This window comes from Heliconius melpomene, chromosome 7 (assembly GCF_056956725.1).
Source record: "Heliconius melpomene rosina isolate 202511_hmr_F chromosome 7, ASM5695672v1, whole genome shotgun sequence".
NCBI lineage: Eukaryota > Metazoa > Arthropoda > Insecta > Lepidoptera > Nymphalidae > Heliconius > Heliconius melpomene.
Window position 1 is genome coordinate 1944057 of NC_140395.1, and position 21140 is coordinate 1965196.

At 30.6% G+C, this 21140-nt stretch overlaps 1 protein-coding gene and 1 long non-coding RNA gene across 18 annotated transcripts in view; one reads left to right on the forward strand and one right to left on the reverse strand.

Moving 5' to 3' along the window:
* The window catches only part of Hr3 (nuclear hormone receptor 3 ROR-beta), a 111872-nt gene that overhangs the window by 58065 nt on the left and 32667 nt on the right, over window positions 1-21140 (reverse strand). For 3 of the 17 annotated variants that reach the window (XM_085188941.1, XM_085188938.1, XM_085188954.1), the window contains exon 2: window positions 19259-19411. The exons of 9 other annotated variants lie outside the window; for them this stretch is intronic. In XM_085188941.1, coding sequence (XP_085045067.1) covers window positions 19259-19367 — 109 coding nt within the window. In that variant the 5' untranslated portion in view covers window positions 19368-19411. Of the gene's footprint in view, window positions 1-19258; window positions 20046-21140 lie in introns of those variants that run through there. 5 more of the 17 variants (XM_085188944.1, XM_085188943.1, XM_085188940.1 and 2 more) reach the window with 4 other exon arrangements.
* Window positions 13399-20846, forward strand: LOC146537275 (uncharacterized). The gene is made up of 2 exons (XR_014878168.1): window positions 13399-13545; window positions 20051-20846. It is a non-coding gene; the product is annotated as an uncharacterized LOC146537275 (long non-coding RNA).

The following is a 21140-nucleotide window of genomic DNA, read 5'->3' on the forward strand; positions in this document are numbered from 1 at the left end:
GTTTATAAAGATAATAAGCTTTATCATATTACTAGCGGCCCGCTCGCGGTTTCACCCACGTGAACTATGTTATTATTAATTTCTGTCTCCATGACTACGTCCTAGTGACGTCTATGCAAAATTTGAGACTCTTAGCATTTGTAGTAACGAAGTTTCATACAAACTTTCGACTCCAAAAACAACCCCTTAGAAATCGAATATTGCAAATTCCCGTCTTAGCGAGCACCTACGTCCTATAAGTCACTCCTATGCAAAATTTGAGATTCCTAGCACTTGTAGTTTCTGAGATTTCGTGATGAGTGAGTGACCTTTCGATTTTATATATATAGATAAACTAGTCGATTTACTTAAATTTTCTTAGATAAACGAATCTAATTGAACAAGTTATATTTCGAAAATTGGATTGAATTCGTTTCGAAACTTAGGCGGTGCGTGGAGAACAGAGTGTCTTAACACTAAGATCTCTCCGCCTACCCTGCTATTTACACGAAACAGCGTATAGCTAAAAAAAGATATCCGGCCTCATAGTTATTTATAAAATGTATTCAATAAAAAACCTTTAGAAAGTTTTTTTAAACAATCAGTGAAAGTCAATAAATCAATTGGTTCTCGAGTTGACGGATATAGAAAGAGTTTAAAGAGCATACGATTATTATTAATTAATTACGATTATTTGTATAATTAAAATTATACAACGTAAAGATGAAACTGATGAGCCTAAAACCGAAATTAAATTACTTTTTAAAAATAAAATTAATTATAAAATTTATAGTATTCTGACATTTTCACTGCATTATAAAGGCTATATAATATCAACGATAAAGCCTTTAAAGCGCGGCGTTAAGTTTCGCCACTCAACACACAATAACTCGAAAAATTGTACGATGCTTGGAGAACAGAGTGTCTTAACACTAGGTTAAGTGAGGCTTTACATTATATAAATACCGGTTTGTGACCACTCTATCTGTAATAGAACGACAACCGGTGACATTATAGTTCTTTAGCAATTGCATATACCAATGTGAGATCGAAATAAATACTTACTATCCTTGTAAATCTGATATTACTTAACTTTTACATGTTTATATGAACTTTATTGACATTTTCTTATAACTGTGTATCGTAAATAAATAGTTTTATAATCGTCATAAATTGAGAAGATATCGGCAAACAAGTGGCGAAGGCCGCGAGTTATGCGGTTTTAACTATCCTTAATGCAAATGATTTATTTATATGCAACAGTCCATATTGCAATTATAACAAAATAATAACGAATAAAGGAAAAATATGGCGAATTGATTTACATTTTTATTAAATAATATATCAAAATCGATTCTAATATACTGAAGGTGATTAATATGTAGTTTGTGTAAAATCGATTTAATAATATCGAATAATTTGACGTGACCTTGAACATAGTCACTATTCTCAAGGTCACACTATATTTTACTTCAATTTCCAATAAAGAATGTGTTGCACAATAATTATTATGCAGTTAATAAAAACAATAAATTATCAATTATTTAACAGTAATATGTTTAGTTTTATGTAATCTGGTGTCCACGCAAGCAGTTACGACCAAAACAAGTTTAAAATTAGCCATTCTATAGGTACAAACAGTATATGTGTAGAATGTTAATTTTTAGCGCGCCTATAACCTAGGCTGGATACCTATCTGCATAATTAGGGTTTACGTTTAGGCCTAATGCTACTAGAATTGGTCAATGTCGTATTTTAATTAGTAAATCGAGTACAATGCAATAAGTGATTATTTTTTCTCGTTAAATTATCATTGTGGCATTATACTGGCAGGTCTTTAATTGATCTGTTTATAAAAAAACTACTATATCAATTACAGTATTTATTGATTGTTATATAAAAACAGCATGTATCATTAAATACTGGATATCACAATTAGTATCACATAGTTAAAAAACAAATTAATTTTTTTTTTTTTTAAATATTTACTGCGAAAATTCGCGTCGTGTGAAAGCAATGAGTTTTTTCTTTACAATGATGCGTCGCTACGCCTGTGTGCGTAGGGCATTATGCATTGGTGTGCGTGTGACCTACTTACGAATGCGCTCGGATGACTTCGGTCGTTTCCGTCGCGAACATATGCCCGCACCGTGTTAGACAATACGACCAATTTACGTAGACACTTTAGTTACATACTTTATCTATTACATAGCATAAGCACAACAGACCCATATCATTTGGCCGTTTTATACGCTTGTAAGGTGGCTAATATAAAATGAACTATAAATTGTAAAGTTATTGTTAGAACTAGAGTTCTAAATAAAACGGTAGTTAAAGCTTGTTTTGAAACTTATCATTTTGTCAATTGTAATTTATCTTGATTTACTTCCGAATATATAATATGTACACACAGACATACAGACCACAGTTAATATGGCCACTTTCAAAACTTAAAATTATTTCGCAATAACACTTTCGTTTCCCAAGAATCCTGTGTTGGCGACGAAATTACTTTTACTTTTCTCATTATGATTGTTGAAAGACGGTATTTAAGCGAATTTTTGTTCATTTTAAAGGATTATTTAATTTAATTTGATTGTATATTCTTTATAGGTTTTAGTTTCAGAAAGTCTTGTACGAAAGTTTTTATTTATAAGCTGTTTCTTTAAAAAAAACATAAGTATTTTATTTTCAAAAAAAATATTAACATAATAAAAATATTGTAAATGAATATTCTTTTAAGAATATAACTGCATTATTTTGTGCATTGATTTCAAAGAATGTTTAATGAAGCTCTTTGTCTAACACAAAAAGATTATTTTTTCGAAACAAAAGTTCCTGAGATTATTGCATTCAACCACACATACTGCTATTTATTCAGATTTCTTTGTCAAAGCGAGAGAACTATCCAAACATAATATTTAATTGTATCGAAATCATAAATTGCTATTGTGAAAGCATTGGACTTAGTACTTAGATTGCAATAGACAATTGTATTAAAATAGTTGTTTACGTTAACTATTCTAATAAATATATACCTATAATATAGAAATATTTTGTACTATTTTCACTAATTGCAAGTTTTTATTAATATTTTATAAAGAATTTTAGCTATAAATTGAAAATTATTAAAAGTATTTTAGTATTTTTTAAAGTTGACGTTATGCGTTGCGTCTTGCATATAGGATAGGATAAACAGAGGGTACTTGGTGTTAAAACACTCCGTTGTACGCACCGTCCAAATTTCGAGACATTGTGTGTTGAGTGACGGAACACAACGCCGCGATTTATCATATCACCAGAGCAAGTATCGTTCACCCGAGTGGGTATCGATCCCACAACCGTCGTGTCTACATTTCCACACTGTGACGTCCTCCATATTACACATACAAATAAAAAAAGCAAATTACAACATTTTAAGCTTCTATGTGTATGTGTATATGTATAGAAGACGTAAACTAACAACAGAAATTACGGGCGGCCAAAAATAAACGCACTCGGCCAACTTTCCAAGTGAAAGTGGCGCGTTTTAAAAAAATACATTTTGACAACGGATACGGAAGTATCTATCGAACGGGTGTTGAACGAGTGCTGGTGGATCGGTGTTGAATTAAAAAATATATACTTCACGGTGTATCCCCCATATAGTGATGGGCAGAGGGAACTAGTGTTTAGGCTCTCCGTTTGGAATTCAATCAATAAGTTTCACTTATGGGGGCATTACGTGTTGAGCAGCAGAACTCAATGCTGCGCTTTGACATTTTACCTAAACTTGAGAGAGAGAGAGAGAAAGTAAATAATTAATTCCACTTAGCGGGAATAGAACCAACAATTGTCGCGCTTACAGTCAGACTCTAAGCCACTGTGCCACGATAACCTCATCTGTACATCGTTTTTTATATACAATTTTCGTATGAAAAAGATAATAATATTTATTATTTTCAATAACAATTTACATCAAAATAAAAGATTGGTAAGTAGTACCTTCACTAATTTGAGGGACGAAATTATTTTGTAAATAAAATACATATCAAGGAAGATTTGAACCCATATCTATTGGTGTTATCAAATTCGAAATGATTACGTTTAATATTGATATAAATCGTCTTTTGGCAGGCGGCTCCTTTAAGTCATTATAATATCTAGTCATCTATTCTAGCAACATTTGTAAATTATATATTTAACATATATTTTAGATATATATGTATATCTTCTAGTCCTGAGACTAGTGTGTGACTGCCCCCACTCGAAAAAATGAAATATTTATTTAAATTTCTTCGGCAGGCAGACATCAAGGCCCGGTGTTGAGTTCGGCCCCTCAACACGCCTCGAAAAATCGGAGGAAAATGGGGAAAGGAATGTCTTAACTCTAGGTTCCCGCACACAGCAGGCCCAACCCTAAGTGTACAGAGAGAAGCTTATTTAATATATCTCTTGTCAGTCCCTAGGAAAATAGTTCTAAATGCAATATAAAATGTAGACAGCTGTCAACATTATATGTAAATTTGTTTAATTTGACAAATAGTAATGTGTATAACATCACCTGCCCCGCCAAGGTAGCTGACTTCCGGTACTGACAAAAACATAGAAATAATGTTAGTTTATAATTATAAATACACAGTTAGTTAGTTTAGTTAGTTAGTTTAGTTAGTTAGTTTAGTTAGTTAATTTACTGTTAATAATTAATAAACCAAAGTATTGAGATACTCAATTGAAAATTTTCCTTTTAAATAAATAGTAAGGAAAAAGAAAGGTTTATAAAAATATTTTTAGGAATTCCCTCTGCTGGTTGTGTGAGATAAAGCGTGAAACAAAAGAAATATTTTTGTAAAGCTTTCTTTTTATTATTATTATTTATTTAAAAGAAAAATTTGAAAAAAGTTGCTTAATTGTAGGTACCTACCTTCACCATGACCATTCCCTCAAGTGGGAATCGAATCCACGACTATTTACAACCACGGATACACTAATATTAATACCGATAAGAAATATGAAATATTATAACAAGATTATACTTAATTTTGTTTGCTTAAGGAGTGCCTTTAAAACCAGTTTTTTATTATGTTTTTAAAATACTATTGTATTCGTAGTCGACGTAATTAATTTTAAAAACTTTCTTTTTTAGTAAATTATATAAGGAGCGCGTTAATTTTTAATTGTATTATTTTTTGTGAGGAAAATTTGTATTAAGTAAAATATTATTGTTACAAGTGTTAACGTAACTATTTTTTCCCGCTTTATCCTAGCAGAGTAGGCAGAGAGAACTGGCGGTCCTGCCTGGATTTAAGACATTGGCATTTTATTTTCGCGTAACTCAACGCTGCATTTATGTATAATTTTTAATGTTATCGTGTTTTTAAATTTTATTTGCTAGATTTAAGCGAAAATTAGTATTGATTTCTATATTCCAGATTAGCACAAGAATATAAACATCAAAGTTTATTTTTCAACTTCAAGCTGGATCCAGAACACTAGGTTCCCAGTGTTAAGACACTCTGTTCCCCATATTCATCTTATACTTTTGAATATATCATAAATTAGAGGTAATATAAACTCGAAAGGAAACGCCCTCGCTTATCAACCCGTTCATTATCTAATAGTGAAAGTTTTGAATCACCTTCGCTTCGAGTCCAAACAAAATATACTTACAATGACGAAATTACGGATGTGTGAAAACCCAACTAGCTTTGTATTCTAGCAGTAAAATTGAAGATTTTCATATAATTTTAAACTTTTGACTGTAATGATGGTTGTGGGTTCGATTCCCATTTATAACAAGTCTAGCTAGAGGGAAGCTATTGTTAATGCACTCCGTTTTACACGCATCACCAAATGTTAGAGATATTATCTGTTGAGCGGCGGAATTCAACGCCGTGCTCCGTCTGCCAGAACGAAATAAAAAAAAATATAATGTTTCCCTCGAGTAAGAATCGTACTTAGAAACATTAATTTAAACTTATATATAAACTCGAATAACGATATTATTAACTGTATACTTCAATAAGTATTTAGATACAAAAGTCTCTACAATAAACAATACAATGTAATGATTTCAAGAACAATCATAAAAAATAATTTGTAATTATATGTTAAGGCCATCGTGGCGCAGTGCACGGCGCCTAGCTCTAACCACGACGGTTGCAAGTTTAATTCTTACTCCAGGGATACCATTTTTAATTTCCTAGAGATCTAGTAAAGATTTACTTCTAAGATAAATGGCGGAGTGTCTTAACACTAAGTTTCCTCTACCTATCCTGCTATATGCGTGAAACAGCGTGATGCCTAAAACAAATACAACCATACAGCTTTCTTAACTCATCTTTAAAAACCTTTTCTATTATACTATAAAAAATTATAAAAATCTTGATTTTTCATACAAACATTATATTATGATGAGAACAGCATCTTGCATATATATCCTGCTCATTTGCCTCGCGTGACTCCACCGAAATACGGTGAAGGCCTACCTATTGCGAATCACCTGTATCTCAGCAATTAGACAAGTAACTGACTATTTTTAGTATATAAATACAAAATATTATTCATATAGTAAGAACTTTAGCTATTTCTTCTAACAAATATATAAAAAAATATATGAAAATGATTAAAATATGTCATTTATTAAGACGTATGTATACATTATCAAATATGGTCGAAATTTTTTTAAACATTTTCAAATAAGCTTTTTATTCTATTTTAAGTTTCAATTATTAAATATTTCAATACATATATCTCAAAGGGATTCTAAAACCTACACTTTGGTCGCAAGTCCTAGACACTGTTCCGAGCTGCAGCGTATGCTCATCATATTGCAGCAATTAGTAAAAAAAGCTAAAATATTCCTTGAAAAAAATTTTTGTTTCAGCTTCACACTTTTTCCCGCTTAACAAACACCTAGTGGTTCGTTCTCAACCCCAAAAACGAGGCACTACAACTTCTACTGCGGAACTAAACCGCGCTGATGATTGCATATAATGAATTAGTTTTTTCTATATAGTTTAAAAATATTAAAATAATGCGTTTATTTAAAATCTTAAGCTGAAAGAATCATTCATCCCTCCAACCATCACTTATTAAGTATTCGTCAAGGCCTTTGTTACACGCGAATTTAAAATATATGAATAGTAAACATTTTTTTTCCCTTCTTTTGATTGTTTAATTGTCATCGTTTTTATTGGCAAGTAGAGAGCCAGGAGAGTCAGTCACTCTTTTTTTTTGTTCAGAGACGTCAGAGGCTTTGTGATAGGATTCATTAATAAAAAAAAATCATAACCGTTTTCACCCGACATTCAAGCATACTGAAATTTCAATAATTATAAGTATTTCTATATATAAAGAATAGTAGTGGTAAAACTTTAATTTATTTTTAATTTTGCCTTGCTGCGCCTTTATCTATACTAATATAATAAAGCGGAAGAGTTTGTTTGTTTGTTTGTTTGTTTGTTTGTTTGTTTGTTTGTTTGTTTGTTTGTTTGTTTGTTTGTTTGTTTGTTTGTTTGTTTGTTTGTTTGTTTGTTTGTTTGTTTGTTTGTTTGTTTGTTTGTTTGTTTGAACGCTAAGATCTCTGGATCTACTGGATCGATTTACTTTGTTTTTATTTTGTATGAAAGCTGCATTCTTCAGAAGTGCTATAGGCTATATAATATTACATTACACATATATACTAATAAATTAAAATACTTTCTAATTTGACATGCAATTTATTCTGCCATGTTAATAACAACGGTCGTCGCTACGCGACCGCGTTCGTTACCGCGTCATTTTGATATTCATCCTTATGAAAATAACTATAATAGTCACTTTTAGCATTTCATCTAGATTGAAATTATATTTCTATACAAATTATATTCTTATATTTCAAGCAGGCGTAGCCGCGTCCGGGTCCGCTAGTAAAAAATAATACGTAAGTTTAATTTTTTTGCCCTACAAATGAAAACCGTCATACATTACACAAAACTTGTTAAGGAGTGCTACGGCTAAGTGAGTCAGGATGTCCTAGAATAACTTTAACTTGTCGAAAAAATCAAAAAATAAATATTTCAAAACATACATAAATGGCGGTACTTAACGCCGCGCTATACTTAGCAGAGCAAGGAAATGAAAATAGCTTACATATAATTATTTCCCCGTAAAGAATTCAAACCTACACCCATTGGGTTTACAACGCTGCTTTAGCATCTTAACATTATTTTTTTTTATTTTTTAACGTGTTATTATACACTTAGGAAAAAAAATCTTTAGTTAATTTTCCTATATAAGCTTTTAAATATAAGTGTTTGTTTATCCACTTTTCTCACAGTCCGTTTAGGCTAAGCCCAAGTAATAGCTAACCTTCTAGCATAGGCCGTTACCGAAGGTCGATGGTGCACGCGATCCGATGACTCGCTACGATCCACCCATTCGAAGGAACTTTGGAAGATGGTTATTGTTAAAGCCAATATTTATACTGTAAATGTATTTTTTATTTGTAGTTTTATTTTTAAATAAGATTTTAAGGTTGTAGAGTTATTTAGTAGTAGTAGCGAATTTTAAATTTACTTTACAATTTATGCGCAGATTAAAAATTTTTTTTTAATCTGTGCATTTTTGTAATAATCTTTGTTTTGCAATAATTCTAAATCGAGCAAATACATTAACACTTGGATGAAGTCATAATGAACGATTGCGAAAAAGGAAGATTCGTCGATATAAAATTCGCTCCGGTGAAGGACACAGCTATACCTGTTTTGACTAATAAAGTTCAGTATTAGTACTAAAAGACCGTCGAAATCCAGAAAATGGGGCGATGATTCTGAACTCTACCTTAACACTAGATTTCATGCGTGATACTAGAAATTAAAAAAAAGTTTAGCATTCCCATTCAAAATATTAAAAACTATGTGACATATATGTATATTTTTTTAAATTAATTATATTTTTTTTTAATTTCTACATAACAAGTTAGTACAACCACAGACCAATCATAAAAATGCAGTCACGTACATTACAAAGATTTTGCACTAGATCAGTTTCACTTATATTACGATATCGACTTTCCAATTCGATTATGACAATTTTATACATAAATAACTCGATTTGCAAATTTATGTAATAATTAATTGAAAAACGAAGTCGAAAAATTAATACACGAGTGACAATATTTATTTATTTAAATTTTGGAATTACGTAAATTTTAGCTTGTATTTCATTTAAATTTTGCGAAAAAATGTCACAGATAACAAAACAAATTTTAATTTGAAATATTAAATATTTAATGATTGAACGTTTGTATACAGAGATAGATATGTAAACACAAAACTAATCACCGTCTCGCTCGTTAATTTTTGTATTAGGTGACATAACTGTTTCTAAATTGAATTAAAAATAACAAAAAATTAAGTCTATAATATTATTTTATGCATAAGAATAAGAATATGACTAATATTACATTTATATTTCAATTAAAAAACGTATTAAAATATAATTTACTCACACATTTTACCGCCCAAATTTGACAGGAGTCACTTTGACACTAGAACTGTCAAAAAGCAACTGTCAAACAGTGTGGCCCCCGTGGCATGGTGTGTCAATTCAAACTATTTAAATAAAGCAAGGGTCGCACATCCGTACTTCGTAGATAGATCGGCCTTGCGGTGCTGTTCAACTTGTGACACACTTTTGAGTTGGCTCGCCGCCGTGTTGCTGTGCAATTTAAAAACAACTCTAAACACTTTTACTAAGAGTTATTTTTAGCTTGCGCTCGTGTTAATTGAGACGGCGATCCTGTCGCGAATTTCGAAATTTTCGCGGTTTTATTTGGTTTAACAGATTATATATTATATTGTATATATATGAATGTGGACTTATATGTTTATGTATTAGCTACTGTTTTATTACTTATCGATATTTTATTTGTGTTTTTAGACGTGTTATGTAATCCTAATTAAGAAGTAATAAATTTGTATATTCTTTTTAATGAAAATAAATAAGCATTAACTTGTTTTGTACAGCAATTCTCATATTGTAGATAAATAATATCTGTACAATAATAAATATTATCTGTTAGCTCAATCTGTTTTCGTTATGCCTTATCATAGCCACTCTACTAAAGAAATATAAATGTTCTAAACGGAAATTGAACCTATTACCAATTGATATAAATTATTTACAAATAGTAATAAGATTTAAATTTATTTCACAATATATAGAAATGTGATAAAATTAAGTAATTTTACTAAAAAATCTGTTGGTTATTTATTGCAAAAAATATTTAATATTTTGATTTCTTAATGTATATCAGTATTCAATTTGTATTGACTCTACATATATACATTAGTACAATAATATGGTATCATTGAGCTGATCTGATGAAGGAACTAGGACCTAGATAATGCAACTTTTTAGGAGGTTACAAGTAAATTTTATAGCTTATAGCATGCATGCGAGCATATTTTATAGCTGTTTTCTGATGGCAATGCATACACTGATACACTACAAAATACTTATTTTCCTATAATTAAAGGTATACTTTAATAATGAAGAGTTGAAAATGGAAAGTGTCTGATCAATTTGTTTTTTTTACTAAGACTGCTGTCAATTATTTAAAGGGGCTTCAACAATAAATAATTTTTTTCCCCTTTTTTCAAAGCAACCTTTAAGCGCGATTCCGATTCGCACTTGACCGATTTTTTTAATAACTACAAATAAAAAAAAATACAAAAAGAAGAAGAAAATTGTTATACTATAACAATTTTCTATATTAAACTGCATATAATATGATGACATAACACCATCTGCTCCGTGCACATGGAGATATGACAGCCACGCTGATACGATTGCATTACGCACTCGATTACGTGTTAACTTGTTAAGTGTTATTCTTGTGATAAACCCGTACTATTTATACTTACTTAGTATTGTAGAGCTAAAACGTATGTTTGGTTGAGCGTGCTAATCTCAGGAATTACAGGTTCAAATTGAAATGCTATTTTTGTTTGGGATAGTCCCTTTGTTAAGGAAGGCATGTATCATACACAACTCTTAGTTATATTCATCAGGGAACGCAAGTGAAGCTGCAGGTAAAAGCTAGTACTTATTACGGTATATTATATTAAGCCTAGTCCTATTATTCTACAGCTTTTCGGGTTGTATATGTTTAGTTAAATGATTCATTAATTATTATTACTTTCATTATATATTAAGTTTTTTTAGCTTCTCGCTTTATTTCAGATACTCTGTTCTTTTTCCGAACTCTACATATTGCATGTTGTTTTTTTTTTTATTTCAACTGGTTTTATTGTATAGTATAAGATTATTAAACTTACGACAACCCTTCCTCGGTTTTTAAACATACCATTTATCTATATGTATGTGGAAAAAGCTACAAAGAAATATTTTTTTATTAAAAATCTGTATTTTTTAAAAATACAAGCATATAAAACATAAACTGCATTTAAAAGGCACGTGCGTCTAAGGATAGCAGGAAAATCGATAGTGACCTTGAAATAGGGCGTTACTATTTTCTCTATTGATCTGAACTGAACTGGAGTTGGACACTAAAATAGAGTAGACCAAACTAGCTTATTTTAAATAAAGAATTTTATTATTTAAAAAATTAATCAAATTAAATCAGCTACAGTATCCCGCATACAGCAAGGAACCTAGTAGTTGTAACTCAACCCCGGGTTTTATTAATAAATAGTAATTCTTTTTCTCGAGAGAGATTGAATACACAACCTTCGCCTTTCACTCACACCATTGTGCCTCTGAACCACGACGGTATCAAAAAAAATATACTACTTAAAATTAAAAAACTTTATTCTGTCGGAGAAATTCGACACTCTTTCTCTACCTTGCTAAGTAAAGCATGAACTCAATAAACAAAAAAAAACACAAATTTGGTCATAGGAAAGAAAACTCTTAAAAAATCAAATAAAGCCTTGTATCACGTAGAAAACACTTCCCTACACCCCACAATTAGTTGACAAAAGTGAAATTCGGCCTCTACAACAAATTATTACGACAGTTTCAGGTAATTTTGCAACGACCCTACAAGGTGATTGTTTTTTTTATTTAGTTCTTTTTTTATATAAACACAGTGATAACCGAATCGGGGTCAATAGGCTTGTCCTTGGCGGTCATAGATTGAAATGCGAAAGTCTATATTAGTAGTAAAGTTGTCTATTGATTATTATTTGAGGGTTTTCCTTCTATAAGAGATATTTTTAGGTGCTTTTCCTTTTTTTTATTAGCCTTGAAATGTTTGGGAGTAGTGCTTCAGACCTTGTAATATGTTTCTTTTTCTAACACACTCACCGCATATAGCAAAGTACCTGTTAAAATATTCCGTTGAAAATTGGGAAAATTTTCGAGGTACGGGCGGAACACAACCTCGTGCTATCTTGTTACCAGAGCAAGAATAAGAAAATAATTAATTCCCACAATCGAACACCCCACACCCACGTGCTTGTATTTAATGAAAAAAAAATTATTTTTTTTTTTGGACGCACTGTATGTTATATTGTCAAGTTACAATTATATGAATCATGGGTATTACACAAAGTCACAAAACGCAGTCTTTCTCAACACCCGTGCCCATAAGAAGAATATTTCAAATATGGGCAAAAAATATTTTATCTTTGGAATAACATTTTTTTGTTAAAAGCTCGATCAAATATAAAATTAAAATAATACCGTCTCGATTTCATGACCTTCGAATTAATATTACTTTTATTCCCTAAATAAATTAAATATTTAAAAATAAATAAAGAAATACGATTTATTTCTTATATTCCCAGCTTTTTTTTTATTTCCTCCTTCTCATAAGTTCTAACACTAGATTCCATTTACCCAACCTGGAATAAGCGTAAAGCTTATTAATTCACTAATTCCTTTTATATCCCTAAATGAAATTTGAACCTAGAACCATTACTTATTTTAACCCTCTGAATATATAATATTATTAAGAAATCTATGTCTAATATAGCTTCTAGAACATTTCAATACGTTTTGAGGCCTGTCCCAATGCATTTGACTATTAAATGAGGCGTGACGTCACCACCACGCATGTGAATGCGCGTGAGCATACATACAAGTATTAGATACTTGTACACAGTGCTACCAACTTCTCCAATTTTGCTAGGAGAGTCCCGAATTTAATGATTTTACCGATTTTTTATTGATTGTATTATAACGACGATTTTGATTTCTATTCGAGAGAAGAAAATTAAGAAGAAAATTAAACTATTTAGCCTGAGAATAGAACCGACAACCACCACGTATACAGTCATACGCTTGTATCACTGTTCCACGGTACATAATTACTTTTATGTTCAGGAAAATTAATTAAAACATTTTTTTCCTTTGTCCCGATTTGAGTATTTCAAATGATGGCAGCCCTGTTCGTATGTGTAAGTGCTGCGCTTACTATTACAATTAGTACTCGTACGAGTTACTGTTACGTTATTGTGATGTTAGTTATATTTGTGAGTGAACTAGATTAATTTTATTTAATTTTTGAAAGTACTAATTTGGAAAGAGCTTCACGCACTTTCCCGTATTTTTAGCCTACGTAGGCCAAGAGAAGTAGTAAGTAGTCTTAAGATACTTCCTTTCCCGCAAGACATATCGCGTGTTAAGCGAGATTCGAAGCCGCGATTTGTCTTTTTACAAATTTAGTTGCTATAGAATTTTGAAAAAAGTTTTTTTTTCAGTTAAGTGACATGGTAAAATTTTGTTGCAAAACTTACACGATTTGATACTTTATTTATAAAGCACATTAAAAAAAAAACATGACTATTACCATGTGCAAGTTATTTAAATTGGTTATTAGATTAGTCATTCACCCCACATAGGTGGGTATTTCAAAGAAAAAATAGTTTCATTAACACAGGCCAATAGTTTCTATTAGCAAATACTTACAAGGAAAAAGTTGCATTAGAACAAAAATAAATAACAATATAAATAATAAAAAATCGATTTTAATCAAGTATTATATATTATAATAGCTCCAAAATAGTTTTTCATATTCTCTTTATAGATACATATATGTTATACATCCATTCAAAGTCACGCCTATTGAAATATACTGTGTTTCTGATTGAACCTATTCACTTGCCCCAACTATATTTGGTCCATGTGAACCCTTAAACCAAGTATGTATAACCTTGAATTTTATATATTTGTTGTACTGAACCGTCTAATATGAAATGATTTCGATGCTTGGTTGAGGCATTTGAGGACAATTATTATTTTTGGAATTTTAAAATTAATTAATAAATTTACAGTGCATTTAATCACAACGCCTGTATAGTTTTTTTACTTTAATTAAAAACCTTTTTTAGATAAAGTTGCTCACTTAGTGGTTTTTCTTTTTTGTTTCAAAATTTAGAGGAAAGTGAAAAACCAACTATTCGGACACTAAAATCTCTCTGTATTCCTTTTTATTAAAAATCGTTTAAGCCTATTACAAATTTGTATATAAAATTAGATACCTATATTATATTATTGATCAAAATAAACTAAGTAAATCATTAGATTGTAACCTAAGTAATGACAAATGCGTACACAAGCTACTATATACTGTACACAGTACAAAGTATTATCATATCAGTATACCTGAGCGCATGTTACACGCATGCGCATACGTAACTATGTGTAGTGGGATGCGGTTAAAAGATACTTGGATATATGAAAATTATGGGATATTTATAACTATAGCGATTTTGAAGAAAAAATGAGAATTATTAAGTAGTCATTGACGATATACAGCTATTATGTTTGAAATATACATCACAAGTATAACTTTAAAATTAATATTATATATAAATGTAATAAATGTATAAATTCGAGCCCAGCGTGTTTTTGGAGAAGCCTATTTCTATTGATGATAACAATTATAATAATTTAAAAACCACAAAATTATATCGTCCTTCATTTCACAATTAGTTATAACACGAACAAAACAACACAATACATTATTGTTATTTAAATACAATTTTCATAATACCTCACAATTAATAAAATATCAAAAAAAAATCAATAAAAATGTAGATATTTATCTATCAAATGAAGCAAACACACAAGCAAGTATCAAGACGGGCCGCACGCATACGCCAGCTATATGGGTCTTGGCCAGGCAACTTTTTCTCGCTAGTACTAAACTAACGTTTGCCTGTCACATGTTTAAACGATCCTGCCACTTTTAGTGCATGTGTATAACTAGGTTTTGATTTTAGACCTACGAATTGAGCTAGGCTAGATTTAGTGTCTAGATTTTCTTTATTTCATTTTGTTATTTAGGAAATTATTAATTAATCATTCATTTAACATATATGCACGGTAGAGTTGTATATTCGAAACACAGATACAGATTTTTTTTTAGAATAGTGTTAGTTTTAAGTGTTTTAACACTAGTTTTTCTGTGTAAAGTTATTTTTAACCTATAATTAAAATAAGATTTATATAAATTAAATTATTTTGATCAGAATTGTATCAAAAAAAAAATATTTCACGAAAAGAAAGAACAAAGGAAAATAAAAGGAAAAACAAATTGTAAATAATTACGTATGTCAATACCAATGTCTCATTGAATGATTTATATAATTATTTATTTCTTTTTTTCTTTAAAAATTAAATATATTTTTGTTTAATGTTTGAAATTTCCTTTAACCTACATACATAATGTAAGTATGCATATTATACTAACAGTTTACCTTAGCGTACCAGCCTTTGTTGTTTTTAATAATAAGAAAAAGTCTACGCTAAATCTCATTGTGAATTATTTCTGTCCATTAAGACAAAGTACGGCGTTGAGTTTCGCTAGTCAACACGCAACGTCCGTAATTTGGATAGAAAGCGTAGAACGCAGTGAACACAAGTTTCTCAAGCTACCTAAGCGGCATAAACCGTTATATTCCTAATTGGCATAAAAATATTATCATCCTATATTAATATAATAGTGCCCTGAGAATTCAGAGGAAAGTGGGGACCGAAGTGTCTTGACATAAGGTCCCCGGGTTCCCTATGCCTACCTAGATACCAATCTACGAGATACGAAGCTAAAAAAGTAAAAAAATATATATTTATTTAAAGTTTTTTTTATATTAGATTCTCTTTACCTACCCTGGATGTATGCGGGAGATGACAATACAAAAAAAAAAGCTTGCCACAAATCAGTATGATTGCAATTTATGGCCATGGAATTAAAAAATGGAAACGTCATCTTTCATTAATCCCTGAATGTTGGCCATTGATGAGAAATATTATACTTAATCTGGATTTACTTTTTTAATATCAAAATGCTAAAGATTAAATATTTAGATTCGTGGATTTTGAATCTATATATTATATATCTAGGTATTAAAATTAGTTTCCCGGGTTCCATCTGCCTATCTTGCTATGTGCGGGATACAGCGTGCTTAAAAATATATATAAAATAAATATTCCGTACAAGTATTTCTTTTTATGAACACCTTTCTTTTCAAAGAAATAATTTTACTTTATATTTTTGTTTAAAAACAAATATGCGTCATATTTACTGTTATGTTGTAACATCAACGTTACAGCGGCAAGTAACAGGTAAAGTGGGAGTCATAATAAATGTATAATTTAAGCAAGTTTTAGAATTTCAATAGAATTTTCCTTGTTTGTAAAGAAATATATACATATAATGAGTGGAGCAGAACAAAGTTGTTTTTTATTGATGTAGTTGAAATGTATTGATTGAGATGAAAATTTGACGCAATGCGAAAAATCCGTATCTCTTACAGAAGATTGTAAGTATTTTGTAAGTTGTAATATTAAGTAATATAAGAAAAGAAATAGTGATTTACCACTAAGTCTACTTAGAGACGCTAGACGTAATAAAAACGGAATCTCGTTGTCATTTTGATCAAAGTTTCATATATTAAATGGCAATTTACCTAAATTTTCAATAAAACACTCAAAAACTACATAGGTACATAAAATGAATATTATGCAAATAAATCACATTTATAACATCAGCAAATAGTGATTAAAAACGAAATTTGTCATTTCGTTGAGTAAGCAGTGTTATATTACAATCGAACGTCACTAGTAATTACTTTAATAAACACAATATTAGTAAATCAGCATAAAAAGTTTTACTTCACGCAGCTCCCGGATGCAGTGGCTAAATGATTTAGTGTTAAAACATTCCGTTCTCTATGTCGAAAATTATTGTAGTAAGTCAAATTTTAATTTACCAAGCTAACGATGTATATTTATTATTTACCAATGTGATATTAGAAAACTAAATCAACTTATAATAATTAAGTATAATATTTCTTATCAATAACCAACATGCCTAGCTTACTATATGCGGGATACAGCGTGAAGCGTGAAAAAAAAGCCAAGATTCAGGGATTAGTAAAAGATTACTCAATTTTTTAATTCCATGGGTACAAATTGCAAGCCTTTTTTGTATTGTCATCTATCGAATATAGTGTAGATAAGGAGAATCTGTACAAATATTATATTAAACTCAGGATTTACTGATTCTAATAGATATTTTTTTGTGTTTAATAATCGAGGAAGGCTACGGTTATATAGGTCACTTAGGATATGTCATAGCTAGTTCAGTACAAAAACACTTATTTCTCCATTCGATGAACCCGCAACCACTGCGTATACAATCAGTCACTGCCCACTGAGCTACAATAGAGTTGGCACAACAAAATACTTAATAATAAACTGGTTGTACCTACACCTTACGTTACGCAACGGAACATGTTTTTTAAAAAAGAAACCGTACAGCTTTCATGCTGAATGGCTATCACATATTTTAATTGTGATATTTAAATGTCAATTCGGGTTTTTTTTTAAATAGCTGAACGGCTGAAGCTAAAGTTATGAAAGAATATTTTTTTCTTTTTAATCCATTTGAATCGTGTAAATTGGTAAAATTACACAATTATAATTTTTTAAGATGATTTAATAAAATAAAGTTTTGAGTATTTTTGAGAATCTCAATTAGAAAATAATAGATAAATTTCTAAGGTATTTTTACTAAATATAGTACTTTAGGCTCAAGCCTTTAGGCTTAACCTCTACCATGCGAAGTCTCTAAATACTTAAAAAGTGGAAGGTGGAAAAAAGATAGGAGCGACTCTATAAAAATACAAAAAAAAAACATTTTTAAAACAAAACATCCAAAATTGTTCGAACAAAACTTTCGAAATAAAGAGTACGTACTTAAAATGTCAATGAAGTAGTAGTTCAGTTGGCTCTGTTTAGTGATATTTTAATTGAGTTTTTATGTTTTTTTTATTTGGCAATGATTTTACAAGAAATTATGTCTTGTATTTTTATAGGCTACACGATTTATCCCATAGGCAGAGGGAACCTAGTGTTAGGACACTGTGATCCTCAGTTTCCGTACAATTTTCAGGATATTGCTAGTAAAATGGTGGAACTCATCAACGCGTTTTGACTTGTAACCGCAGCCAGGATTTGGAAGTAATTCATTCTCCTGACAGAGAATCGTACTCAAAACCGTCACGTTGACAGTAACACACTTTGGCCTTGCGAACGATTGTCTCGTAAATGTTATAAGGAACAATATTAATATAAGAATACCACCCTCAAAATGATAGTGGTCTAACCTTAAAATTAGAGAATACAAATTACCTGAATAATTTTAAGCATATTCATTTTAAAAAAAAACGAAGGAAATTTAAATATACTCGTATCACACCAGCTTTTACTGTCAAAATCGGCATTGACGTTATAGACTTTGTTTCTACGTTTGGACTAAGTCACGTGTCTCTGAACCACGAGGTTTAATCCAATAAAAACATATGTTTAAAATTAATTAAAACAACCAAAATTAATTAATTTAAAAAAAAACATCCAGCAACATTTAATATTTGTTAAAAAGTAATAAAATCTAATAAGACAGTGTTTGTAACGTTACATAATGAGAAATGTCGGTTATAAATGTTACCGAATTTTAATTGGCTACTTTCTTAGGCAGCTTTCTGTTGCGCAACTGCGAAAGAAACAATTATGTATGTATTAATATACCGGAAAGGAAGTTTTTTGACTTTCTAGAAAAGATATTTTTATGTGAGATCGCTCACGCAACTATAGGCTTGGCGGACGAAAGCTTTTAATTTCACGGATTCTCATATCTATTAGTTACCAAGCCAACTAACGCCAGGTCTTTTACTAAATTATACATTCTGGTCCATCACAGCATCCTACTGGGTCGGTCACATTCACTAGTCTACGGGGGTCTACGGGGGCAGGGAGTGACGAACCCGTATATAAGAGGAATTACCTTTAATGCTCCCACCTGAGGTGTGTGGCTGCTGGGTTTGCTGTGCGTTGCTCTGAGCCTCCAGCTTGGTAGTCACAGAGTTCCACATGTCGAACATGTTCAACATCATTGGCCCGTCAGGCCCGTCAGATCACAGGAGATATTGACATCACACTTAGAAAAACACACAATATTTCTCATTCATTCTGGAAAACACCAATCTTATTGTTCGTCCGTCGTATAAAACTTAAGGCTATCTCTGATCCCCGGATTAACTTTGTATCATTATATCATTATATATATATCATTAATTAACTAATAACTATTTTATAAATACTTTCTATATATAAACATCTCAAATGCTCAACTAATGTAAATACGCTATAATATTCTTCTTTAAACAACTACTTTCATTCGGATTTTTTTAAATATCAGTCTAAAATTTTCGTTTTTAAGGTTTTGGTTACGGGAAGTTAAGAGCGGGTCGCTATACGTGATATTGACTATATGTGATTATTTAAACGTGTACAAATTTTGTGATTATTTATTTTATTTTTATGTTATTTTATTTTATATATATTAATTTTCAAATATTGTCGATCGGTTTGTAAAAATGTTTGATACTGGCTCCCTTTTTATTGATGTTTCGCTTTTTTCTCTTCATAGTTTATTTGAACATTGATTGTGTTTCTTTTATTTCCCAGTTTCTCCCTTTTTTTATTTTAGTAGGCACATGGTATTTAGTGTTATCGGCGCGGTTATTTTTTTTGTTCTGCGAACTTAATTTTTTATTTTTTGTATGTTGTTTTTTAGCCGCGTCCTCGGATGCACTGAAGTGCATTCGCAGGGGTCTCCAGCCGGCGGGGGGTAGGAAGCGTTGCTGCCCACTGCGCATGCCTGCCATCGATCTCGTGGCGACTGAGGTGTTGGAACTAAAACACTACTTGCATCGCTATGTGTACGCTCCTCAGAATAGAGCATGCTAAATGTATGTATGTATGTATGTATAGGAGCGAACGTGTTAACTATGAGGCGACTCTACACTTTTTTTAATTAATTATGTATAGATGAAATAAAATGATGATATCAAGGAGTTTTAATACGATTTTTTTCAATTTGAAACTCTTCTGTATATAATATAATTGTAAAAACAGAAATTAACTGAATAATTTAGCAATTATTAAAACATAATCAAAAACTGAAGCGTTACACCATAATATGCAAGATTATAATACTATAATCGATTAAATCAACAAGTTACTTAAAAGATCCATTATTATAAAACAAAATCAAATATCCATTTTCAATAATTCATTTAAAAATATATAAAAAGAAATGTAATTTCTGGCGTATCTGTTATCTCTCCTAGTCTATGCCCCAGTCTAGTCTACATAGGTAGTATATAGCCAGCCCTCTATTATGTCATTCACTTTGATGTTCCACCGTACTTGTCGGTTGTAACTGTAGTTTTTTTTGTTATCTTTTGTTCATTATTGTATGCTTTTATTGAGATTTAATTTAATTGTAATTAATTTTTGTATGTTTTAAATCTTGTTTCTTAATTGTTGTAAAAGTTGATTGAACGGAAATTATAATTATATTCGACGTCTTTCTTTACGTTTATTTCTAGATGTAAACTAGGCATATCAATTCTTTCCTGATCCCGAAAAAAAACTAAAGTCCTCCCTTAATGCTCCCCTATACTCCCTAGCCTACGTGCATGTGAAATTTCAACTTTAAAGTCAAAATACTTTCCTTTGTTATCCAGTAGCTTCGTCTTAGTACCAGTCACTCAGAAATGGAAGAGTTTTGTGTATTATATACATAGGTTGAATAAGTTAATAGAAATACAGTAAATAAATGTTTCGCCATTTAAGACACAAAGTCTCCAGAATTCACTATA